At 45.4% G+C, this 26,894-nt stretch overlaps 1 protein-coding gene across 2 annotated transcripts; it reads left to right on the top strand.

The window, feature by feature from the left end:
- On the top strand, nt 1-25,854 carry CDC42EP3 (CDC42 effector protein 3). Of its 2 annotated transcripts, none has more exons than XM_027555024.1 (2): nt 1-179; nt 23,846-25,854. In XM_027555024.1, exon 2 carries the CDS (start codon nt 24,072-24,074, stop codon nt 24,834-24,836), a length of 765 nt encoding a protein of 254 aa, XP_027410825.1. In that variant the 5' UTR covers nt 1-179; nt 23,846-24,071; the 3' UTR covers nt 24,837-25,854. The 2 variants fall into 2 exon arrangements, with proteins under 2 accessions (XP_027410825.1, XP_027410824.1); XM_027555023.1 differs by lacking the exon at nt 1-179 and adding an exon at nt 551-857.
- The last annotated feature ends 1,040 nt before the right edge of the window (nt 25,855-26,894 follow it).

The following is a 26,894-nucleotide window of genomic DNA, read 5'->3' as shown; positions in this document are numbered from 1 at the left end:
AGAGGATCAGGCTGGAAACTGACAGAACACGACCCTCCTCCCAAACCCGGGCGTCGAGTGGCCCGGGGGCCCACGGCCCGACGGGGGCGGCGCGGTCAAGTGGTATCTCCTCCGCCAGAGTCCCCGCCCGCCGCGCCGGAGCCTTGCCGGGTTAGATCGGGTCGTTGGGACGGAAAGAGGTGGGCGCACGAGGTTTAGTACAGGTGTCTGGGGTGCGGGATGAGTCCCTTTGTTTAGGGGCACCTGGAACTTGCACTCCAGGTCCCTCTTTGAACCGAGCGTCCAGAGTCCTTTCTTTGTGTGGAGGGAGCTGAACGCAGCCTCTCGCAGGGAAGCCACATCCCTGGGGGTGGCGCCGGGGCCGTAACAATGAACGCCCATTGTCCTGCGGGGGCCGCAGGCCCCGCAGAGGGTGAACCCAGTCCGCCCGCTCCGGGCCGGGGCGCAGGTACCCTGGCTGGGTGGGTCGGCCGGCAGCCCGCGCCCTGCGGCGCGCCCGCCGGCCCGCCCTGGCCCGCCCCGCGCGCTGCCGGCCCCGCCCCGCGCCTCCCCGCCCTCCGCAGGTTCAGTCCGGGAGTCCAGCGGCTGCACGCTCAGTCTAGCTCGCACCTTCTCTCCGGCTGTTGCCCGACAGAGCGGGGAGCGCAGCCGTGGGGCCCGAAGTGGGGGCGAGCCTAGAGACCCCGGCCTTCGGCGCCTTCACGCCGTCTCGGAGCGGATAATACTGTGAGCGGGCGCCGAGCCGGCCGACCCGGTTGGATCTGCGCGTGGCGGGCAGGGACTGCGTGCGCCCTCGGGAGGTGTCGGTGCCGGGCGCCCGGTCCCAGGGTCAGCGGCTGGGATCCTTGGCGCCGCTGGTGAGTTGCTGCCTGCCCACGGCTTCTTCTCTGTGCGTCTGTGAGTCTGTCTCACCGGCGGCCGTGGCGGCTTCCGGCGTTCGTGGCTGCTAGGTTTGGTAAAGCACAGGGAGCGGGGATTACCTAGGGCATCACCTTTCAGCTGGTGTTCAAAGGACCGTAGGGGGCACAAAGCAAGCTGGGGGGTGGGGATGGGGGGGTGGTACACGCGGCACGACCGGGACTCAGAGCTTCACCTTTTGTGCCTACCACTTTTCAGGGTGAGGCTGCGCGGCTACACTGCACCCTCCGAGCTATTGACAGCCATTCGGGGCGCGTATTGCATTTTTCCATCCGAGAACAAGCCGCACATGGCTGCCGCTCACCTCCCACCGTGGATTGGCATCAGGGCTACACAAGGGCGCACGGCTCAGATCTGCTGTGGCAATACCCGTTTGGTGCCCTCTCTACACTTGAGGGGCATTGTGGCTGAGGCGCCAACCTGCAGATCTGGCAGGTTTTTTTTTTTTTTTTTTTTTTTACGGTGGTTTCTGAACAACTGAAGTGTTTTCAAGATTTTTTTCCCCTTTTCTCCTTGAAACTGTCTTGACACAGACAAGTATCAGACACGTGAGGACAAATGGATCTGGCCAATCATTTTTTCGTTATGAATTATTATGCTCCATCCCCCTCTCGACTTCGGGAGGCATGTGTTTCATCTTATAAATAGAAAGTAGCATATTTTTTGGCAGGACCTTTATACTGTACAGCCCGCGAGGTCAGTTTAAAAATAAATATGCACTTGAATGTTACATTACCGAGAGCCAGGCTGTGGCTGGGACAAGCTGCGTGGACCGCAGCATCAAAGCCGGGAGCACAGCTGTGTTGAAAGGAGTAAAAGCCCCAGAGTGCAGCCCAGGCTGACAGTCAAGTAATTACATTTCGTTTAAAAAAAAAAAAAAGTGAGGGAATTAAAATGAGGGCGGGAATAGGAATGTCACGAGGGTATTGCAGCCTGAATCTTTTCCAGAGCTGGTGTATTTGGGGGAGTCGCTGCTGTGGCCTGCTGAGGATGTGGGGGGCGGTGGCGAGGGAGGTGCTGCTTAGGAGGAGGGAACTGATGAATGTTAGGGAGACAAAGATTTCCTCCCCAACCCCCCACTCTTAGGCTTCATAATATCCTAGAGTTTCTTGGGGGTGCTGCCTTTCAAAAAAAGAACACAAATCTGGAGAGCAGCAGATGTCCCAATTTGAATAGCAAAGCCTTTCTTGGGGACTTCCTTGGAAAGCACTGGGAGACAAAGGCTCACCGTGAAGGCCTGTCGGTGCCCCAGGGGTATTCCTAAAGTCAATTTAAAAGACTCCTGTGGTCTTCTAATCTCGAAAAGATCTTTTCATCTAAGGAGCAGGAAATGCAACTTCTTTTCTGGACAGTTCCAGAGATCCTCTTTTTGATACCCACTGAAATTTGTAAGAGCTCTTGTTGACAATTAAGAATAAGCTACACAGGTATGTTTTCAGATTAGATGTAAACGCTCTGAGATAAATTAGGGCAGTTGTGAAGTGTTTGGTATTGTCAAATGTGAAATAAGTAATAAAGACTAGAAGAGAACCAAGGAACGGTTCAGATTTCTTCATTAAGTCTCCTAAAGCATGTAGGTTTCCCAACAGGCCTCACTCATTGAGTAAAACACTCAGCACCAGCCTCTGGGCCCACAGATGAGAACTTTGGGGGGGAAATTTGGAAGCCTTTCTGGATCCATGGCCGTTTCTCTTTTCCAGTGGTTATCATCTGCAAGAGATTTACGTTATAAATTTCATGATTGGAACATGGTGCTGTGGCAGCAGCAGCTACAGACATGAAATGAGATGAGTTCCCCATTCCCTTAAAACCTGAGTAGTGAAATCCTGTTTTGTATCTCAACGGAACATGTAAAGACAGCTAGAGTAATGAGTGTTGCACTTTTTTTTGCTTTTATTGTAAATTTAAACGTGGTGCAAGATGAGTAAATGCAAAGCCATAAAAATCATTGCAGAACTATTCATATGAGCTGCTTTGCCCTATCTGCTCTCCAGCTTTTCCTTTAAAGTGGTGTTTTATGTCCAACATGTTCACAAAAGCTGCCCTTTTTTCTTTCTAAAATTCATGGTATTCAACAGCATTGGGAATAAAGTTGTTTTAACCTACATCACCCAGAGATTTTTTTTTACCAGGCCATAAATTTTTCACGAGCTCTTTGCCCAGTAGCCATAACATTTATCCAATGGGTGGACTTCAGTTCATAACCTGAAAAAACTCCAAAAGACTGCTCTGATTTTTTTTTTTATTATTACAATTTTTGCTTTCAGTCTGATTTTATTTAGGCCTGGCCTAATTTCTTTCTAAACAGAATCCTGCTGACCTGTTTATTCATTGATGGATTAAGAACTTAAACTTGTTTTTTAAATCCACTACGTTTGCCAGAGAGCAAGGGCAGTATAGTCATTTGAAACTACTGGATGGAGCCAGCCACAAAATCTTTACCAAGCACCAAAGCCAAAGAATTCTAATATATCACACTGTTCAGTGAATTTATATGTTAAAGCTACTCACTACATGGAGCCTGCCAGTAGTGCCAAGCCCTGTTCTTATCCTTATACCTTGATTAACTCATTTATTTCTAATAACCTATGAGGAAAGAACTGTTGATACCCTCATTTTACAGCTGTGGCAACTGAGGACAGATGTCTTCTAAAACTTGCCCGAAATTACATAATGAGTGAAAGTGTGAAAGTCATTCAGTCGTGTCAGACTCTTTCCGACCCCATGGACTGTACAGTCCATGGAATTCTCTAGGCCAGAATACTGGAGTGGGTAGCCATTCGCTTCTCCAGGGTAGCTTCCCAACCCAGGGATCAAACCCAGGTCTCTCGCATTGCAGGCAGATTCTTTACCAGTTGAGACACAAAGGAAAGCCCAAATTACACAATAAGGAACATACCTAAACAGGTTTATGCAACTTAGCGACCCAATATGTGCATAAATGAATGGCTAATTTTCCACAAAGATCAGCGTCCTGCTTAAGGAGATGGGAGAAAAAACTTTGAGGTTAAGAGCCTCTGAGGCAGGCTGTCTGGGTTCATATCTTGGCCCTGGCACTCAATACATGTGTGATTTGAAGCAAATTACTTAGCTGGTATACCTCAGTTTATCGATTGCAAAATGCAGATAGTACTGCTCTGAGGATTACATAAGTTAAATAGCACTCGGAGCATGCCAGGTGCAGAGTAGACACAATACAAAGTTGATGCTTTCATTACTGCCTTTGTTGTTTCCCTAGGTGCTTAATACTGGTCTCGTTTAATATTCACAACTGCTCTTTGAGGTGGATAGTATTGTTATTTTCCAGATGAAAACACAGATTCAGAAAGGGTTGGTAACTTGTCCAAGGTCACACCACTGAGTAAGTAGCAGAATCAGGTTTGAACTCAGACCTGTTTGACCTTGCCCTAAATGAATACCTCACCCTCACCACCAGAAAAAGGCCAGAGAAGCTGTTAAATCTGACTGTTATAAGGGTTTTTTAGCCTCTGGCAGAGAACTCACTTTGCAGCACACTGTATCACATAGTACCACTGCCCTAAGGAAGATGACAGGGATTGCCAGCCTTTGGGAACACCATATGAATCATATTTTTATTATTTTTTAAAATATTTTTATTTATTTAATTGGCTGCACTGGATCTTAGTTGTGGCACGTGTGATCATCCTTTCTGCATGTAGGATCTAGTTACCTGACCGGGGATCAAACTCAGGCCCCGTGCATTAGAAGCCTGAGCCACTGGGCCACCCAGGAAGTCCCTGAATTGCTTTATTTATTGGAGATGGTTGAATCTCATTGTATAGTCAGTAGTCACCTGCAGAGGATCGAGCTTCAAACTACTAGTAGCAGTTACCTGAGCGGTTTAGTTTATAAAGAGTTTTACTAGGAATTTCAGGACCCAAACATGAACTGGAGTTTAGTGTGCGGCAAACATCCTTGTTTTAAAGTTCTGGAGGGTCAGGGATTGCAGGGTCCAGTAAATAAGCTGGACGGTCACCTCCTTGAGACTAGTGACCACAGCCGTGGTGCCTGACCCCTCAGTCCCTGGCACTCAATGGGCATTTAATACACATTTCATAATGATGTTGCTCCAAGGGGAGCTAAAGCAAAAGGCAGGAGCCACCAGTAAGGTGGGTAGGAAGGCTCTGTTCTTGGAGGAAGTCGGGCCTCATTCCAGTTCTAAGTTCTGCATATGACCCAGACTCTGCCAGATAAGCTTCTGGTGTGAAAGATAGAGCAAGGAGGCCTTTGAGACATAGAGAGGTGCCCCGGATAACCCAAGGAGACGGCCTGGCCTCCACTGCCTCTGATACTGTGGGTTTGTGATTAGCTGTGGGAGGCTGCTCAGGCTGAAGTAGGGGTTCTGGAAAGGATGTCTTGGCTGTCCATGGGATTTTCCAGGCAAAAGTACTGGAGTGGGTTGCCATTGCCTTCTCCTGAAATAATCCAGGTTGTCTCAAAACCAAGGGCAGTAGCCTTAGGGCTGTCTGCCTCCATTTTCTTCCCATCTTTTGCCCCATTCTCTCAGGGTTACAAATCAAAATGGATCCCACAGACCAGAATAAATAATATCAGTAGCCAAATACTGATGCCTCTACAGCAGCGGGCAAGCAAATGTTCTTTCCTTTAGGGAAAAAAAAATGCCTTCTCTGGCCTTGATGCACTTCTTGAGTGCCAAGTTTCACCAGTCTCATGATGAAGGACGGAGTTTGACAGTACCTCTGGTGGAAGAGCAGTTTTTTTTAAATTAAAGCATATAGTGTTATAATACAAATCATTGATATTAAAAAGTTTGCTATTTCTGAATAACCAAGAGAACAGATGAGTGAGTTTAAGGGCTGGTGAGTTCAAATTAGTATTTGCTTGATCAAGTCATGAATGAATAGAATCCTAGAATCTCAAATTTTAAATTTTTTAAAACCTGGATTTTCAGTGATTTGGGTTTTATTTGTACATTTGAGAAAGTCATCAGTAACTTTATAGCCTTTGATTGTTTGCTAAGCTATCACAGAGATCACACACCTGCAGTTAGCTCATTCAGCACTGAAAAAAGAAAAAGTGAAAGTGTTGGTCGCTCAGTTGTATCTGACTCTGTGACCCCATGGACTGTAACCTGCCAGGCTCCTCAGTCCATGGAATTCTCCAGGCAAGAATGCTGGAGTGGGTTACTATACAACCCTACATCATGTGAACTCTGAGACATGAATAGGATCCAAAAATGGTTCTTTGGGAAACCAGTCTGATAGAGGTCCCCCTGTGCAGGACTTTTCAGAGCATTTAATGTCACTGTGTGCGGTGAATCTGCACAAGGAGGAGGTATCTATCCAATCATCTTGCCCAGAGAGCAGCTGGCAGAGCTAGTCTGACAGGAAACATTCTGGGAACCATGAAGCCAGAGGCAGAAGCCACACGCTGCAGCCTGCCCTCCAGCCTGTTCAGGGGTACAGGAACAGAGCCACCGGAACACACTGGAAGGTGCCATTCTGCTATTTGATAAAACTCGTGCAGAATTAAATGGAGACAGTCACAGAGGTATTGGAGATCAGAGAGCATAGATTCTGATCGTACCTCTGACCCAAGTTGTGGAACTGTGACCTTTCAGGGTCTTATTCTCAGCTCTAAGATGAGACATTTGGTGCTGGAGCATTTCATATCATCTCTAGCTTCTAAAATCCAGTGAGCCAGGATTAGTGACATCTATGAGCATAGCAATCTTACTATTAAACTCATCATGTAAAACCCTCTGTTGAAAAACAGACCCAGTGCAGAGCAGCCTGAGCCAGCGTGGAAGGCAGAGAACTTCAAAGTCAGGCCTCTATTTAGACAGCTTACACATTTGGGAATCCGTCACATTCAGATGACAACCTGAAGGTCATATTTGTAGACACATCATGCCAGTGATAGATGACTGTGTGTTTAGTTGAAAAAGACCTTTTCTGTTAAAAACCATTATAATCATTTAGGTTACGCAGAACTTTTTAAACAAGCAAAGACATTTTTTGGTGAAATGTGGCTTTGCCATTTCAGAATATATGTGAATTCTTTCCCTTTTTTATATACTTATTTTTTTAACTTTTTAAAAAGACACGTACCATTGATCTTTAGCACAGCAGATGAGGTTCTAAGCCCTTGACTGGCCAGCTGTGTTGCAAGGCAGATCCTTGCCCATCTCTGGGTGAAGATGTGGAAGGGGAAGGATGTAGAGGAAGCCATTGAAATTCTCCAAGCGCTCTCCTGGCTCTAAACAGCTTTGATCCTAATACTGTCCGCCCCGCCGTCCCCCGCTCTCCACCCCGCTTGTATCTTAGGCATTTTCCATAGTGTCTTATAGCTTTTCCTATTTTAATACTTAATATGTTTAAATTTTCATTTATTGACCCTTGTGACCACCTAGAATATTGGCTTCATAAAAGTAGGGACTGAACCTAGTTTAGCTTGGCACTCATCTTTTTAATACTAAGAGTTAATGAAAAAAGGAACAATCTGGTCCTACTCATGTTATTTTCTCTTAGAGGTTGCCAAGCCAGAAATCTTTTTCAGTTACCTTAAGTCTGACCATGGTAAAATAATTTCTTCCTAGGCTACCAAATGTTCAAATTCCAAAGGAGCACCTCTAGCCCATCCAGGGTACTTTGAAATTCAGGCCACCAGCAGAACTTCCTCAAAGCCTTCTTGGCCAGGCCGTTGCAACCTGCATGGAAGCTTTCTCCTGCCCGGGTGTAATTGCGGTAGCTCAGTACCATGTGTCCACTCAGAGCACAGGCCGGGCAGCCCCAGGGGTGGAAGGATGAGGGTTGTTTCCTAGTGCCCACCTAGACTGCTCAGCCATGCCAACATCAGCCATTCATCATTGGTATGCTTACCTATCAGCCATCTCCACACTGGGATGTCGGCTCTGTGAGCACATCGTTGCTGTAGCCTCAGTTTCTGGGATTCTGCCTGGCACTCAGTAGGTCCTCAGTAGATGTTTGTTGTTGATGAATGTTTCAGAAGGTGAGTCACTAGCCAGGGACTGGATGAAGGCAAGTGGAAGGCTCTCTCCAAGGCCTGCTGCTTGCTGAATGAATCAGCTCAAGCCACATGCCCTGCTGTGCACGGCATAGCACCAAACCGGAAACTCTTTTCCTGCCCTCCATTCATGAGTGGATTTTGTTCTGTATTCCTCTTAAAGAAGCCCTTAAGCTGTGGGCTCAACTGAGAGGGCAGGTAGTGCTCCCCTGCCAGCCCACTGAGCTCTCTGTCTCAGGGGCAGCTTGGGGAATGGAGCAGTCAAAGTGAAAGTTGCTCAGTCATGTCCGACTCTTTGCGACCCCATGGACTATACAGTCCATGGAATTCTCCAGGCCAGAATATTGGAGTGGGTAGCCTTTCCTTTCTCCAGGGGATCATCCCAACCCAGGGATCAAACCCAGGCCTCCTGCATTGCAGGCGGATTCTTTACCAGCTGAGGCGCAAGGGAAGTGTAGAGCAGTGATGTCTTCCCGATTCCAGTTTTTTTCTCAGAACGAGGAATTAAGACAGTTGGCTCTCTGTATCTGTGGGTTTTGCATCTGTGGACTCAACCAACCACAGATCAAAAACTTTTGGGGGGAAATAAAAGTTCCAAAAGCAAACCTGAATTTGCTATGTGCTAGCAACTACTGACATTGTATTGGGCATGATAAGTATCTAGAGATGACTTAAAGAGTATGAGGAGGTTGTGCATAGGTTAGATGCAAATACTATGCCATTTTACATAAGAGGTTTGAACATCTGTGCATTTTGGTATCCGTGGGATACCAAAACTAAACTAAAACTAACACTGGACAGATACTGGGGGATGACTATATTTGAAACCAGACCATTTCGGGTTTCATATTATTTAAAACAATTATTTTGGGTAGACAGGTCCCGAGTAAAGTTGGGAAAAAATTCTGATGGTGAACTTTCAGCTTGTCTTGTTCCTTATGCAGTTCTAGGTTTTGGGATAATTGATAACAATAACTATATCTCCATTGATTGTAAGTTCATTGCCTCACAGGACTTTGTCAAGCATTTTATATGTGTTGTCTCTCACTAGCTCCACTCCACAGATACACAAGCTGAGGCTTGCAGAGAAAGTCATTGGCATTGCATTGTACCCTTAACTTAATGTGAGGAAAGATGAGAAAAGATAATGAAAATGCTACAAGCTAGTAAAAAATATTTTAATTCTAAGGGTAGTCTTAACTTCATTAAAAAAACATGTTTTTTCTTATAATTCCCTAGAAGCTAGATGTTTCTGCAAACATACAGAATCACAGAACTCTAAGATTCATTTTCTTTATTAAGTATAAATAAACTTCAAACACAGATCTATGATTCTAACACCTATCTGTATATATATGAAGTCTACACACACATACCAGGGGCTGCTGCTTGAACTGAGACTCGCAGGTATCTCCGCTAACTCCTCTCCCAGTGCAGGAATGCTCTCCTTCTCCCTCCCCTCTGGAATTGCTACCAGTCTCAGACTCAGCTGGAAAACTTCCCCTGATGGGCCTCTCCCATTCTTCAAGCTGATTAACTCAAGTTGGTTAGACTTCTTCCTCCTATCCAGCCCCACCTGCCCTCTCCTTGAACCCTAATCACACACCTAATTCTTTTCAAGGGATGGTACTGGTTTCCTCTCACCTGATAGCTCACCAAATATTTAAAGAAAATAACTGTATGGCCTTAAATTTTTCCTTATCTGACCAATAAATGGCAGTAATTTTCCTGACTCAAAGGAGTCCCACTTGTTCTCAAGGCTGGAAGAATTGCACACGGAGATAAAGGATACATGTGTACGTATAGAAGTTAGCTCCCTGTCCTGTTGACAGAAAGAATTATTCTCTAATTAAGCTGGAAATTAAAAGACACTTGTTCCTTGGAAGAAAAGCAATGACAAACCTAGGCAGTGTATTGAAAAGCAGAGATATCACTTTGCCCACAAAGGTCCATATAGTCAAAGCTATGGTTTTTCCAGTAGTCATGAAAGGATGTGAGAGTTGGACCTTGAGGCTGAGCGCTGAAGAATTGATGCTTTCAAATTGTGGTGCTGAAGAAGACTCTTGAGAGTCACTTGGACTGCAAGGAGATCCAACCAGTCAATCCTAAAGGAAATCAACCCTGAATATTCATGAGAAAGACTGATGCTAAAGCTGAAGCTCCAATACTGTGGCCGCCTCATGGGACACACTGGAAAATATCCTGATGCTGGGGAAGATTGAGGGCAAGAGGAGAAGGGGACGACAGAGGATGTGATGGTTGGACGGCATCACTGACTCAGTGGACATGAGTTTGAGCAAACCCCAGGAGATGGTGAAGGACAGGGAAGCCTGGCGTGCTGCAGTCCATGGGGTCGCAAAGAGTTGGACACGCCTTAGCAACTGAACAACATTAACAAAGCTTGAAATAAGAATCTTTTCCAATTGTGGAGCTTGTGCACAGGGCAGACACACACCATTTTAGCCCCATCTGCAATCATACATCGGTGACTGCCACAGACAACATTTAAGGAGAAAATGGACTCATTATGTGGGCAATTAGAATGGTTCCCCTCCGTCATATTGCATTTCAATAGATGTTCTGGTTTTTCATTTGAGATGATGCTTTGTGCTTGCATAACACTCTATGAAGATTGCCACTTAAAAAGATTCTCATACTCAGCTCTTATAATCATGAGAGATAGATGGGTTTGGGGTGACTATCCCCGTTTACACAGGAGGTAACTGGCACCTGTATGGTCTGGCATTTTATAAGAATCCTATAGCTTTCGCTCAAAGTTTCTTTCCTCTTCTAAGGCCTAGAATAGCAGCAAGAGGTCTATCTACCGTTTTGCTTGCTGGTGTGTTCATTCATTTAATACATTTTTTTAAGTACGTGATCTGTGCTAGTGACACCTTAATATTCAAAACAATCCTTTTCTATAGAATATCCATTAGAGTTTCTTGCAGGTTTCCCTACATATCTTGGGCTAAAAAATCCAGTTCAGTTCAGTCACTTAATCGTGTCCAACTCTGCGACCCCATGGATGGCAGCACGCCAGGCCTCCCTGCCCATCACCAACTCCTGGAGTCTACTCAAACACATGTCCATGGAGTCAGTGATGCCATCTAACCATCTCATCCTCTGTCATCCCCTTCTCCTCCCACCTTCAATCTTTTCGAGCATCAGGGTCTTTTCCAATGAGTCAGTTCCTCGCATCAGGTAGCCAAGTATTGGAGTTGCAGCATCAGTCTTTCCAGTGAATATTCAGGGTTGATCTCCTTTAGTGTGGACTGGTTGGATCTCCTTGCAATCCAAGGGACTCTCAAGAGTCTTCTCCAACACCGCAGTTCAAAAGTATCAATTCTTCAGCGCTCAGCTTTCTTTATGGTCCAACTCTCACATCCATCATGACTACTGGAAAAACCATAGCTTTGATTAGATGGACCTTTGTTGGCAAAGTAATATCTCTGCTTTTTAATATGCTGTCTAGGTTGGTCATAACTTTTCTTCCAAGGAGCAAGGGTCTTTTAAAAACTTCAAGTCCCCCTTTAATCCATTTCGTTTTGAAAGGAGAGGTCAGCATGCAAGCCCATTGTTTCTCCTGGGCCTCATTCTGTAAGATTGACTGAAATATAACTAGTCAGCCTGCATTCCCGGGAAATGTATTGTCAAATTTTTCTAGAGGCTTGCCTGTCTCTGTTTGCACATGGTAGTGGTGGATGGAAGTCATTTCCTTTTGAAACATCATGTCAACAAATATTCTTTGCCTTAATCCCAAGATCTTGTATGAGCCTGTAGAATTAACTGTGGCTTGCATTGATAAGCTGTTAAATTCTTACCCTGCATGGATAGAGAAAGCAGAAATGAAAGAAACTCTTTGCCATAAGAAAATAGATGACAGCTCCTTGCTTCATGGTTTTCTCTCTTGTAGGAGTCACAGAAAGACTCAGCTTGTATTTTCAGTAAGACAGGTAGGGTTAATGAGGAAAGAAGTCAGGGCAATCTCAAGCTTTCTCATTTGTTCATTCAACAAACATTTGTTCAGTACCAGCTATGAATTATAGTTCTCCCCCCAGGAGAAGGCAGCCTTGTGGAGCAGACAGTACTAACTGCAGGATAGTATGAGAGCTGGTGGGGTGGTTGAGTCGCTAAGTCACGTCTGACTCTTGTGAGGCCATGGACTGTAGCCTGTCAGGCTCCTCTGCCTATGGAATTCTCCAGGCAAGAATACTGAAGTGGGTTGCCATTTCCTTTCTCCAGGGGATGTTCCCAACCCAGGAATAGAACCTGGGGGTTCTGCATTGCAGGCAGATTCTTTACCAACTGAGCTATGAGGGAAGTCCAATGACAGCTGGTGGGTTGAGGTATAAACAAGGTAGTGTGGACCATGGGATCTGGCTGGACTTGTAGCTGCAGGGTTGGGCGAGACCCTGTTTGCAAAAGTGGGCCTCTCCAGCTATCTTATCTCTAGGCTTCAAGGGCAGGCTTGCCACCCAAGGTTAAGGGAGCATTCAAGATGCCTCATTCTGATAGATATTGAAAGATAAAGTGGGAGGAGATGAGGTTGATGACAGTGAGACAGGTAGGGAGGCCAGTGCCCTTGTTGAGGAGAGAGATCTCAAGGGCTAGAAGTAAAGAGGATGGACAAAGTGAGAGAATAGGACTTGATGAGAATGAGGCATGGAGAGGAATCCTGGGTGGCAACTGGGTTTTGGATCTTGGTGACTTCCTGCCACTTACCAAAAGGGAAAAGTACAGGACGTGAAAGCTGAGGGCCAACAAGAGGAGGAGAGATGGCATATTCCGTCAGGGATAAGTTAAATAGGAAGTACCTGAGGGAAGCAAAGTCAAGTCTGAAAGATTACAGGAGAAAAGTCCAGTGCTGCTTTCTGTGAAGGACCAGTGATGTTTAGTGTTTTGTTTATTTCAATTTCCAGTCCATTGTATTACTGATAGCAGCCATGTCGAGTAGCTGCTTGGACCATACCCAGCTTCCGTGCAAACCTGATGATACACCCTCTCAAACATGCCAAGAGTCTGACCAATGAGAAAAATCCACTGATCTGCATGCTTGATTATGTGAGAAAGTTTCTACAAGCTGTCTTTCCATTTCTGTCCATATCTCATCATGGACTGACCCTGGGGCACAGACCCACTTTGAGTTTCACTGGGCTAGACTAATGTATGTGTGGGCTGAAGACTCCAATTTGGAAGTTAGCATTAGAGGTGGTGGTTGAAGCCGAGGACAGGGGTGTGATTGCAAGAGGACTGTTGAGAGTTGGGGGATGGACAACCACTGTCCAACCCTAAGATGTTGAAAACGCCAGCGTCTAAGGCATGGGTTCCAGCTTTTCCCATAAAGCATCAGGCACATGGAGTCTGTCACACTACTCACCTCTGACCTTGTCATTGGAAAGCAGCTCTACCAGGGTTTCCAAACCTCAGCACTACAGAGAATTGGGGGCAGATAATGTTTTGTTATGGGGGGCTGTCCTGTGCATTGTACAGTGTTTCTGACTTCTGTCCACAAAAATGCCAGTAGCACCACCACCTCTACAAATACGTCTAGATACTGCCAAATGTCCAGGGGTGGGGGGCACAGAATCACCTTCAATTGAAGTGAAGATAATACATAAAAGAAGGAGCACTGGTGTGTTCCAATAAAGCTCTATTTACAAGAACAGGTACAGGGCTGGATTTGACTCACCTGTCATAATTTGCAGACCCTTGATCCAAGGGCTGGCCATAGGGAAAACTAAAAGTGCTTATTCAATAAGTTATAAGGGCCTCCTGTGTTCACAGCCCAGGAGGAGGCTCTGTAAGTGATCCAGCATAAAGAGGAGATTGTTATCATAGCAGCACTTCTTTTTTTACACCACTTTTGCCTACCTTATTATGGCGCTTACTACCTACCAGGAGATACCAGATACAAAAGCGTAAAATCCGGGAACAGGAAAGAAAGCAAATATCAGCTCTCTAAGAGCCCTGAGAAAACCTCCAAGTAAGGCAGTAATGAGCCTAGATTGCGTGAGGTGAGTTCGAGAATTCCTGCAGGAAGGAAGTGACTGAAGCGGGTCTTGGAGGATGTTATGAATAGTGGTTGATGGTAAGGAGGTGGGAGGACAATTCATGTAAGAAACACAGGGTTCTTGGTTTCAGAAAGTCAAGAGGGAAGTGAAGTGTCAATAGCAAGGGAAGGGAGCCATTGTCCCCATGAAAGCCTGTGGGTGTACAGGGCCCCCCGGTGCACAGCCACGATGCACGTGTTTCCTCTGGGAAAAAAAATTAATGGCACTTAATGTTTTTTTCTCAGAACAGGATATTTGTTTTTCTCCTCAAGACTCAGGGGGCTTTTATTACCTCAAAATTTTAATATTTTGGTGTTTCTTTCACATGAAGTCAAATCCCATTTGAGATTCTCTTTGACAAGGACAAAAAGAGTGAAGATTCCTAGTGAGTTGGGGAGGCTGGTGTCTGGGACCATTTTACTCATTCTTAGTTAATGACTAGGTCAGATTTTTATCTCGGACTCTTGATGTTGAGATCATAGTGTATCATTTCCCCTTAATGCTGCTGGACTGCAGGACAGATGGGCTGGAACAGCATTACCATTCTCAACCCATTTCCTTGGAGGTCCTCACATTAGTTTTCGAGTCAGCGGCGGTTAGAAGCACAGACTGCAGTGTTCAACCATGGCTGAAATCCTAGCTCCTCCGCATTTTGAGTGATGGGCCTAAGACACAGGTCTGATCTAACCCTGGTTCCTAAGAAGTGTGTTCAGATACTCACCTGCCTGGCCCACAGCATGCACTTGAGCCATTGCTGTTCACATGTGTACAATCTTCAGAGGACTCAGCATTTCCCATGTTATACTTTCTTGCAGACTTGGATGGGGGAATGGTTCCTAAGCACAAAGCAACTATCTCTCATCTTGGAAGGCCTAGCAGGGCTTAGGGATTTAAATAACACTTCTTAATTATTTTACTTGTGTGCCACATGTTGTGGGAGAGAAAAAGAAATGAATTAAGACCCAGCTCACGCTCACAGAAAAGCTCTCAGCCTACTCAAAAGGGATATTCATTCATGCATTCAACAAATATTTGTGTACAGATATTTATGTACAAATAACAGAGGAGTTTGCAGTGGAAGTTGGTAGAGCATGCACTGGCCACTGCCAGGCTCCAAATATACCCACTGCTGGTGTGATGCAGAGAAGCCAAGTTTCAGTCCATCTAGTGACTGTGGACGATTGTCAAGGGCCCTAGCAGGATGGGAGGGTAGCATGGAAATCCCTATCTGTCCCCTCACCCCATTAGGGAAATAGTCAAGGTAGTCAAGGGACCTAACTTAGAGGATGTGCTATGAAGACACACAGCACATGAAGAGGACCATGACTTATGTAGTATGAGTGAAATGATCAGTCTGAATTTCTGGACACTTGTCAAACTGTTTGGAACATTTGATATTCCTATTTCTGGAGTTTTCATAGAGTCATTGCTCTATGAATTTCATAAAGTAACTTTAATATTAGTGGTTTGGGGTTTTGTTTTGTTTTGTTTGTTTTTTGGTGAGCAGCTTTACCAGTTACTTAACTTGAGCTGAGTCTACAGATTCGAGCCAGTTCCTGGATGAACATTGCTGACAACTTAAGGGTGAGGTTCTCAACCTGTATTGATTTTTGTCCTTGCAGTTTCACAAACCAACTCAGATCCATTTGTTCTAGTATCATGGAAGGATTTGGTTCATATCCACCAGCTAGAACGTCTGCCTTGGTCCTTGTGACCAGCCCTGAGGCTGAGTCCCCTGTAAAACTAGTCATGATAAATGAGCCAGACCCTTCCCCTCTCTCATAACTGCCAGGGATCCAGGTCTGCCTCAAGTCCTCCCCAATAACTCATTTTAATAGGGAGAAAGGGCGTAATGGCCTCTCTTCTAAAGTGCAGGGTCAGTACTTTTAGGTGGATGTTCTGTCTTCCAATTTTGCTTCTAAAAACCCTTTCAAATAGTACAATTAGATCCTATAAACGTGAGGAGTGTACGCACATTAGTGATGAGTCTCCCATATGGTATTTGTGGGTCTCTGTATAATCGGAGTTGTAAAAGAAAAATAAATACAAGCTGTAGCTGAATCATAAAGGAGAAGTCCATTTATAAATAATTGAGGGTTGAGATGTAGCATAGACTTTCTGAGTGGGTCTATAAAATGCTGTCTGCTCAGTCTGGCTATAAGTTCATTTGCATGACAGCCAGGCAGCTGGGAACTGAGCTAATGGCATCTTATAGCCTTGCAGCATATAGCCATGTCCTCAGGTTCAGATAATATGGGGAGAGGAAAAGAATCTAAAAATAAAAAAGGCATCTTCTTATCTTCTTGTGGGTGGAGTAAAACAGACTAAAAAATATGGAAAACATCCCTCCAGGATGCCATTTACCAGGGTATTCTCCGGTTACATTTACTTCAGTCTTAGGTTTTCATGTAAGTTCAATGTTGAATCTCTAATAGTATCCTTTTTTTTCTCCTCCAATTTTAAAATTCTTTGGTCCAGGGAAGTGCGCCTACAGAGGCCCTCATTGTAGTGATACTTTAGTGTTTCTGATACGGAAGATTGTCATCCCTATATTGCCGTCTTCAAATGGAAAGCCTTCCAGGAAGTCTGTGAGTGCTTTTTTTTATAGGTTAGTGTGAAGTGGGGCCATAAGGAAGTGAGCAGCGATGGTTTTCCCTTGTAGGAGACTCAAAATGAACAGGGACGAGACCCCACCCGCTGGGCACATCGGAGGCTCCAAGTCAAGGCTGCTGCTGTGACAGCCTCGGCACATGCTCAGTACACCGCCCCTCCCACCATGGCAACCCATTCCATCTTTTCCAGAACCCTGGGTTCTCCCTTAGAGGATCCAAAATCTGTTTCTCTTTAGCTTCTGCCTTTGTATCCCTAGGGCCTCTCTTAACAAGTTAATCCCTTTTCCATTACAGTTAAATGAATCCTTCAGATCCCTAAGGATTCCTTTTCCCTCTGTATTTGAGTTTTCTTCAAGCTGCTCCGCTCTTACCTTCTCACGTGTCCTGAGTCCTGTCGTCTCCCAATTGGACTCCTGGGAACATGTGGGAACATGTTCCAAGTCACCTTTATCCCTTTCAAGTGTGGAGCCCAGGGTGAAATACACTTTTCCAGGGCATTGTCTCCCTTGTGTTTCCCTGTGTTGGCAGCGGAGAGAAATACCCCAAAGACAGTGGTGGGTGGGGAAGGGGTAGCGGGTTCTTGGCTGAGTTAACATCCTTCCCTGGGACTGTGGATTCAGGCACGAATGAATAATAACTGGGCATTTTTGTTTGGGGCCCAGATGTTGCAGCGGTGCAGCATCTAGGAGCTGGGAGGAAGGGCCTGCTGATTCTACACTGAGACAAAGCGAAAAGTGAGCAGAAGCTGGATGTTCACGGATGTGACAACAAGCAAGAAAGGGGAAATCCAGCACAGACTCACTTCCCGCAAGTCGAAGAAAGGAAAAGGCCCACAGGTCCCTCAGGAGAGACACACATACACACCCCTCACCCCCACCTGCCCCGGTTCATGCATTTGTGTTTTAGATTAACAACCTATTGTTCAGGATGCAAGATTTTTTTTACCCTCTCTCTCCCCTAAGAATTAATCTAAAAACAATTAGCAGACAAGCCACACATTCCATTCTTAACATAAATGGAATTTTTAAAAATCTCAACCCCTTTGTTCTTTTCAGAGCCCTGTGACTTGCCAGTACTGCCAGCTCTGGTCATCTACGGAGTGATTTTTCAGGGTGTAACTTCTTCATAACCCTTTGCTTTTCTCCCACCTCCTGTTTTAGTCTTCTTAGCATCATTCTCTTTACCAAAAAGATGATAAGGACATGAAGCAAAAGGGGGCCACTTCAGTTTTCTTTCTTCATAGAATTATTACTGCTATGATTTCTCTTATTAACACTGTCACCTATGCTTAAGTCAGTCACATGTGAGAAACGAATTGTCTAGCCTGGTATTGGAATGACCACCTGACACTCTGCTTTTCCTATCAAAACCGTGTCTTCAAATTCTTCTTGAGTCCTTTTGTCTTGGAACCCTTAAGCTTCTCACAAATTCCTGAGAGTGAGGACCTGTGCCCTTGCAGCTGGACTCCACGCCCACCCATCCCCACCCATCTGCCAGACACCCTCTCTAACCTTGACAGAGGGTGACAGGCGACTGACTGAAGAGTTGAAACCTTTTGTTGGCCTATCTATCCTCTCCAGTGCCCCGGAGCTTGAACCTTTGATTTCAGAGGAATCTAATTTCCCAGATGAATATTATGTCGAGTGTCATCTTGGGACAGAGGGTAGAGGAGCAAACAGTGATCCAAAAACTCCCAGAGAAAGCGATTAGCAGTCCTGGAGGGTTCAGATTTCAGGGTCAAGGGGAGCGTTTTGAGAAAGGGCTATACATAGGATGGTTGGTTTCTCTCTCATTCTCTTTCCTTCCTTTCTCCCTCTAGTCCTTCATCCCTTCCTCCCTTCCTTTCTCTCTTTCAAAGACAGTGGGAGTGGAGGAATGATAGCAATGCAGAAAAGCTGGCCAGCAGGAGAGCCCCGAGTGTGGAGAGTTAGTGATGGTGGTATTGTTCTGATGCTTTTCATTTGGCTCGTGGAGCACCCAGGAGGCCTCCCTTTCCAGCTCTAGTCAGGCCTATGAGCCCTTCTGGTTCAGTTCTTCCTCTCCTCTCCTCTTCTCACACTTTCTTCTCTTGGGTGTCCCCCTGACTCAGAGGCTCTCCTTCTGATTCATCCCTTGCTCTGTCTGCTGCCACATGGGTCAACCTGCATCCTCCTGGAGCCCAAGTCTCCTTTTCAGAAATGGAGAGGAGGGACAGGATTTTGTGTTATTCTACCATAAGAAGCTGTCCATCTGTGTGGCCACCACCTCTCAAGACAAGGAGCTATACCCCTGAGCCCCAGCACCTCCACCTTCCCGTGCTGCCTTCCACGTAGATACCCTGCACCCACCCTTACCCCAGTGTCCTGGGTCTCTTTCCTATTCTCGTTTCCTTCTGATGAAAACCCTTCTCTTCTAAGACCTCTTCCATTCTGCAAACGTGGGCCGCGGGTACCCCTCAGTGAAGCTCTAATTAACGCAGAAAGGAGTGCTCTGTCCCATTGACAAGGTGAGGCTCACCCTCTGGTGAGGTCTTTGTAGATCCATGCACTTCCCCTGCAGACTTTGGCTTTTGAGCCCACTTTCCCATAGTCATGTTTGCATTACGATCAATAACTTATAGGTTGGGTAGACTTTTCAGGACCTGTGTATAAAATTGTCCCTGCAGGAAAGTGCAGTCTGAGCCTGAAACAACCCTCTACTTATTTTTTGCTGTTGTTGTTTTAAATAGCTCATTCACTTGTGTGGTTCAAAACTCCAAAATCATGAAAGGATATACAGTGAAAAGTTTCTCTTCTACCCTTATCCCCCTCCACCTACTTTCTCTCCCTGTGGGCACTCACCATTATTTCCTGTGTTTGCTTCCAGAAGAGGTTTATTGACATACAAGCCGGGACAGATGTTATTTGTGCACTTTGGCACCAATCTTTTTTTACTTTGAAGACACACATCTTTGAAGCTCTTTCTATATCAACATATCAGGAACTGCTTTGTCCTTTTGTAGACCATGTAATACTCATTTGTATGGATGTAACTTAACTTGTAGAATCAATCCGCTAAAGGTGGACAACAAGTTGTTTCCAACTCTTTTTTTCCTTTTTTTTTTTTAATTTTGTCTATACAGTGTGGCTGGTGGGGTCTTCATTTCCCAACCAGCAACTGAACCCAGGCCTTTGTCAGGGAAAGCTCTGTGCCCCAACCACTGGACCATCAGGAAATTCACAGTTGTTTATAACTCTTGGCTGCTATAAACTATGCTGGAGTGACAGTTTTGTATAATATTATTTCCTTATTTCCCATATACATAAATTGGATAAACCTATGTAAGTGGAATTCTGGGGTCAAAGGCATGTGCTGCGTAGTTTTCATAGATAACCATCTTCCGCTGGGGTTGGACCAGTATGTGCTTCCTACTCTTATTAGCCCAGCGTGTTATCACATATTATATCTTAAACAGGTTTTGGAAGGCACCCCCTTTATCATTTGGCAATCAATCACTGACTGAATTCCCGGGGAGCGTGCTTCTTAAATGTCAAGACCTCTGTGTCTGGAGTTAAGTGGAATAAGCCTAGCCACTTGGCTTAGTGCCTGGGAGCCATGCCACCTGGCACAACCTGTGCCTCAGTACTTTGTCAGTAAAATGGGGATGTTAACATGGGTTCCTGTCAGTGACCTAGAACACATCAAAGGCTGGAGCAGTGCCTGGCACAGTGAGACACTCTCAAACATTTCCTGTCATAGGAAGTGTTGGTGGTTCCCAGGAGACACACACATACCGGCTCCAGGACCAGATACTTTGTTCCCTATGAAGAAACTGCCTTGTCGTTTCCTGCTTTAGTGAGTGCAGAGAAGATGCTGAGCAGTTGGCCTGAGGCATGGCTGTCCATTGACTGATAAGCCAAGGGGCACAGAAACATTGAGAAAGGAGGGGAGCAAGCAGTCAGGACAGAGTCATGATATTGGATGGTCTCTCCTGGGATCAAGCATGGTTGCCCCTGCGCTGGAAGAGGAAAGAAAGCAGATACAACAGGCAGATGGGTCTGAGTGCTCAGATATTTCCCCAGCATCATATCACAAACATAAACTCATCTAAAGTTATAAAACTGACATTTTTGCACCAAATTTCTTTCTTTTTTTTACCCAAACTTTCAGTGAACTGGGGAGCTCCTCACCCTGGCACACAGTAGAAATTCAATACCAATTATTCTTCGCAAAGTCCTACAAGCCTCCAGCCTTGTCATGCAGTAAAACTGTAAATATTTGCAGAAAGAAAGAAAAGCGCCTTTTAAGGTATCTCCTCTCTTCCCACTCTGGAGAATCTACTGCCTGCAGCTTATCTAGCCTCTACTCACCAACTCTTCTCTTACTTTTTTCTCTCTTTTTTTGGTTCTTTTCTCCCATCTTTGCATGCAGTCCACTAACATAAAATCCAGCTTCTACCAGACCAGGCAAGCCTCTGCTGAAGGGCCATGGCCATAGCCAAGCAGGGACTGAGGACTGGGCGTTCCTCCCTGAGCCTTGCAGGTATAGCAGGAGTACGCTTTACTTTTTCTCACGTTTGCTCCCGACATCCCCAGTCGCTGTACAGGTAAAGGGTGAGTGTGAGTGATCCAGTCAGAGTGACCAAGAAGCAGGCTGACTGCATCTTCGTGATATTTTTATTTTTCTAAAGAATCTGGAATGAATGCCATGCCTGTTCTGGCCTTGCATAATCCTGGCTCCACCAGCTGACCACACGCATCCAGCCCTCGCCCTCGCCCTCGCTTGCCCCGGAGTTTTGGACACACTGTATCTTTCCATGGCAGCTGCTCTCCTGGCCATGTTGCTGAGGACACAGCTCCGGTGGGCAGCTGTTGTTCAGGGCTGCCCTCTACCTTCTGCGGCCCCAGTGCCCCTGCTGCTTCTGCAGGTGGTCACTGCATTGTGCCCAGAGGGGCAGGGAGGCAGTGCCAGCCTCCCAGGATGGCAGGGGCTCTGGGCTGTTGTGCACTTAGAGGGGAAGGGTGTTCTGATGTTTTAGCAAAAAGACCCAGGGCTTCCCCTTTAGTTACTACTTACAAGACCCAAATTAGAGTTGAAACTATGAGAATGACAGACCCATAAGCATGTCTTCCTGTGCTGGGGTTCCCCATTTACTTGCTTGGTATCAAGCATCTCTTTTCATAACATAGTATCTCCATGCCTTCTGAGTCTGAAGTGGGAAGGCAGACCCGCCAGGCTCCTCCAGAGAGTGCATGGTCTTTTCTGGCAGCTTCCAGGATAGCCTGCTCTGGTGCAAACCCTCATACCACCTCGGCCTCCTCCCCACTCCCAAAGCCAGGGCTGGGGCGGGGGGGGGGCGGGGGTGGTCTCTCCAGCTCATCCTTCCCTGCCTTCTCAGGCCTGTGTGCCTGCCACTTCCCAGAGTCAGTTGTTACCTTGCCAGTGGGTACTGGAGCACAGTTCTCACCACCTGCCACAGGCAGATGAATTTAAAACTTGTGCTGAAAGGAAAGAAATATGGGGTATGGAACAGATGCAGACGGCCTCCAGCTGCTACAAAGCAAATGTAGCTCCCCTCAAGCCACCATCTGACCCAACCCTTGGAGGATTATTTATTTGCTCTGTGGATAAGGGGAGAGCCCAGTGGAAGAAGTCACAGCAGAGCCATTTCAGGAATTCCCACAGTGGGGAGGGTTTTAACTTCTCCAGGTCAGCTGATGTGACTGAAGATTTGAAGGATTCTTTTCAAGAGATGACGAGGTTCTCATCTGTAAGATGAGAGCCCCCAAACCTTCTTGCAGCCCATCACTTCTAACTGTATCATACAGCATGGGCAGGGAGGGTGTGTTAGTTTTCTCCATATGAGGTGGTAGATTATAGACGTGGTGGCTTACAGCCCTACCCACGTATCATCTCCCAGTGTCTGCGGATCAGGAGTGCAGACAGAGCTTAGATGCACAGTCGCATCAGGCTATAAACTAAGGGCTGGAGTTGTGGTCTAATCCAAGGCTCAGCTGGGGAAAGATCCATTTCCAGGTTCCCTCGGGTTAATGGCAGAATTCACTTCCATATGCCATCTCAGTATAGTGGCCTATTTTTTCAAAACCAGTAAGGGAGTCTCCCTCCAGTGTGCTAAGATGGTATCTTTTATAATGTAACCTAATCAGGGTTTTGATATCTCATTACCTTGCTTGGAATCAAGTCACAGGTACCACCTATTAATACAAAGGCATCAACACGAGGCAGCAACTCACTGCGGTTACTTGGAACCTGGCCTAATATAGGGAAAGGATACAAGCTTATCAGCAAATGTTTCAAAAGTACTCACAAATGAAGACCACTTGTGAGTGATATAGGATCCCACTTTTTTCTTTGAAAAGAAGCAGTTTTGTTCTTTTCCTTCTGTTTCAGAATGCCTCCAAATCCTAAAATTTTTGCTAGCCCTATTCTCTCTACCCCAAGTTGATTCCAGCTCCAACTTCCATAATGACTGTATGTTACTGAGCAAGCCTGTTTTGTTTTGTTTTGTTTTGACTCCCAATCTCAGTTTTCTCATCTGTAAGAGTGCATTTTCACTGAGATTTTTTTGGACACTAGCATCACTGTCACTTAGTAAATGATAGTTCCAGCTCCTTATGGACTTCATTGCATTGCATTAATTTTATTTATATGTAAAAGTCAATCAACAACAAAATAGCCTTGCTGGTATGAACATCAAAGCACAAGAGAAAATATATCTTAAATTCAGTTGTGTCTAAGGAGCTGCAGTCACTCTGGTCATGTGCTGACAGCTTAGACGAAAAGGACCTAAAGCTTAAAAAAATCCAGAAAATTTGTGTCCATTACCATGTTTAAAAAGTGCTAATTTCATATGTTTGGGTTTTTTAATCTCTTTCTCTTGCCCTGAAGTAAGACTAAGATGAGTAGACCCTTGTTAGGATTAAAGTTTTTAATCCTACTTGAACAATAACGCTTGACTTCAAATGGGAACTGAAGTCCTCCATTATTTACAGGCTCTTGTGAAAAAGTCAGGCCCATGTGACCCGTTAGTCACTAAGTTGTATCCAACTCTGTGATCTCCATGGACTGTAGCCCACCAGGCTCCTCTGTCCATGGAATTCTTGAGGCAACAATACTGGAGTTGGTAGCTGTCCCTTCTCCAGAGGATCTTCCCAACCCAGGGATCAGACCTAGGTCTCCTGCATTGCTGGCAGATTCTTTACTATCTGAGCCACCAGGGAAGCCCAAGGGACCCCTGAAGGGGCAGCCAGTTTTAACCTGCTTTGGTTTCTCTTCCAGGTTTCTCCCTGCTGTGGAAGAGGTTGAGGATGTGAGTGGCTCTCCAGAAAGGCCTGCTTGCGTCCAGGAAGGCCTCTTAGCTTTCTTGTTTCAGAGCCACTTCTGGAGCTATTTGAGAAAAATAATGTGACAGTACCTATCCAAAAGGATATTGGGAAACTTGTAACATCGGTGAAGAAAGTGGCCCTCTTTCCCTTTTGCAAAATCGACATTCTCAAACTTCAAAATGCCAGCCAAAACCCCGATTTACCTGAAAGCTGCCAATAACAAGAAAGGAAAGAAATTTAAACTGAGGGACATCTTGTCTCCCGATATGATAAGTCCGCCCCTCGGAGACTTCCGCCACACCATTCACATCGGCAAGGAGGGCCAGCACGACGTCTTCGGAGACATTTCCTTTCTCCAAGGCAACTATGAGCTTCTACCCGGAAACCAGGAGAAAGCACACATGGGCCAGTTCCCTGGGCATAATGAGTTCTTCCGGGCCAACAGCACCTCCGACTCCATGTTCACAGAAACGCCCTCGCCGGTGCTCAAAAACGCCATCTCTCTCCCGACCATCGGAGGGTCCCAAGCCCTCATGTTGCCCTTGTTGTCCCCGGTGACATTCAGTTCCAAGCAGGAGTCCTTTGGGCCGGGAAAGCTGCCCCGGCTTAGCTGTGAGCCGGTCGTGGAGGAGAAGGTTCCAGAGAAAAGCAGTGTGTTGGAGAACGGGACGGTCCACCAGGCGGACGTCTCATGGGGGTCGAGCGGGTCTGCATCGCAGTCCAGCCAGGGGCGGGACAGCCACTCCTCCAGCCTGTCCGAACAGTACCCCGACTGGGCCGCGGAGGACATGTTTGACCATCCCGCCCCTTGCGAGCTCGTCAAGGAAAAGACTAAATCAGAGGAGTCCCTCTCTGACCTCACGGGTTCCCTCCTGTCCCTGCAGCTTGATCTCGGGCCCTCCTTTCTGGATGAGGTGCTGAATGTCATGGATAAAAATAAGTAACAGGACACGGCCAGGCCCTTTTCCTTTGGTGTAAAAGATACCAACAGACAGAATGGAAGAAAACGAACCACAAAGAGGAGAGCCTCACTGGCTATACTTGCTGTCATGTGATGCGTTTTCTAAAATAACCTTCCTACAAAATATTTTTTTACCTGGTATACCCTGTTTGCAAAAACAATATAAAGGGGGAAAAAAAAAAAAACTTGTCCTGGCAAAAGAGAGGAAGTGAGTCAGAACCCATTTTCAGTGGGCCATGCTGATGTATAGCTCACATTTTTTGTTTCCAGACACGTGAGAAATCTGGCTTGGCCAGGACTGGCATTACTTAGCTATGAAGGGCTGTGCCAGTCACATTAAGGACCTTTACAGAACTCTGGCATTTTCTGAGCAAAAGGAAGTCAAATTTATTTAACACCCACGCCTTTTTTTTCTAGACTCTTTTCTATATTACATGGTTTGGGCTCACCATAGCAAACAAATTCTTAAGTGTTAAAACTTTTCTCATTTCCACATTTGAACAACATTATGGGTTTTGGGGATTTGCTTGTAGCTCTTATATATCCCTATATGTTATATCTATATTGCGAAATCTTGACTGTCAGCTACATGTTGGTAAGACACAAGCGAAGTATTACTGTAACTAAGTTATTTTTAAAGTTAAAATATATTTTTATGTGCCTTTGGCTTTTTATTGCAAAGTCTACATTTTATAGATAATACATCAAATGTGGTCATTTGACTTTTTCCACTGGGTTCCATTGTAAGCTGTGTATGTGTATGTTTGGAAAAGTGTACTCATACTTAGCTTTATTATTATTTTTTCTTCATCTATTATACTTTTCACAGCAGCCAACAGTGGATTGTAAAGTGTAAAGGCACAGGTTACTCACAATGCTTCTGCAGAGACTGTGGGCTATACCACCTAATGTTCTTTGGAAATATGGGTATTTTAGTGCAGTACATACTTGCATTACATAGGTACTTCATACAACACAATAAAGAGTAAATGTTAAAATCAGCTTGCTTGGTTATAGTACTAAACAAAAACATAAGACAAGAGTTATATTTTCTTGACATCCAGGGCTAGAAAAAATTGCTTCTGTAAAGTGTACACAAGGCTTTAAATGAGGTAAGAGGTGTATTCCACTCACTCAGTAATTTTGATTATTTTGATTATTATCCAGAAACAATGCTCTTCAATTTTAGGAAAACTGAACATGTGAGATGATTTTTTTTTTTTTTTAAGACAACACTGACGCCAACCTCTCAAAAAGCTCATTTCCATGAATCTCCAACCTAAATTTAACACAGTAAACTCATGCAGGCCTAACCCTGTCCCTATCAGATGGATGTCTCCTTTCTGTGGGTGCCATACAGACAAGATTAAGGAGGCCAAAAAGAGGGCAGTAGAAAGCACTTGGCCCCGAAAGAGACAGAGATGCTCTGAGAATGTTGATTAAGGAAACAGGAACAGGAAATGTACACATCGATTCCTGTCCTTGTCAACCACCCGTTCCCCCTCCAAGACAAATGCTCACACACAAAAACTTTCATTTCTCCTTGAAATGTATCCCTGAAATAACTACTGCTTCCAAACCCTTCAGCGATTCTCTCACCACGTCTGAAATTGTTGCAATTCTGTCATCTGGTTAGCTGAAATAATCTTTGAGTTAGAGCTGAAACACAGTAGAAGAGGCAACAAGCCCCCCCAGTGCACTGAGTTCTTGCCTTAATTTCCCTGCTGTGTTTCTACCTCACAATTTTCCAGTGTTCTTTTTCTGCTAGACCACACGCACTCATGGTTCAAGTTCCACACAGAGACTTCCCAGCCTCTTCTAAATCTTATGCATGAGCAAGAGTCCAATATATCTCATCATTTTTAAGCAGACTCAACACATCTTAATTTTTTTACTGATCATATTCTCATTTTACTCTTCATCTGCAGATTAAACTGTTAGGTGAAATGGCAAGGAATGTCTTTGCATTTCCTCTGCTCCCTCTGTTTCAGGTGGAGAGGACAACTCTGCCGGAGTTGGGTTTCTGTACAGAATCTAAGCA

Source organism: Bos indicus x Bos taurus, chromosome 11 (assembly GCF_003369695.1).
Source record: "Bos indicus x Bos taurus breed Angus x Brahman F1 hybrid chromosome 11, Bos_hybrid_MaternalHap_v2.0, whole genome shotgun sequence".
Taxonomy (NCBI): Eukaryota; Metazoa; Chordata; class Mammalia; order Artiodactyla; family Bovidae; genus Bos; species Bos indicus x Bos taurus.
The sequence above is the reverse complement of the archived record's forward strand: the minus strand, read 5'-3'. Positions and strand labels throughout refer to the sequence as shown.

Coding starts and splice junctions, on each gene's coding strand:
- CDC42EP3 (XM_027555024.1), top strand. CDS start 24,072: ATGCCAGCCAAAACCCCGATTTACCTGAAAGCTGCCAATAACAAGAAA.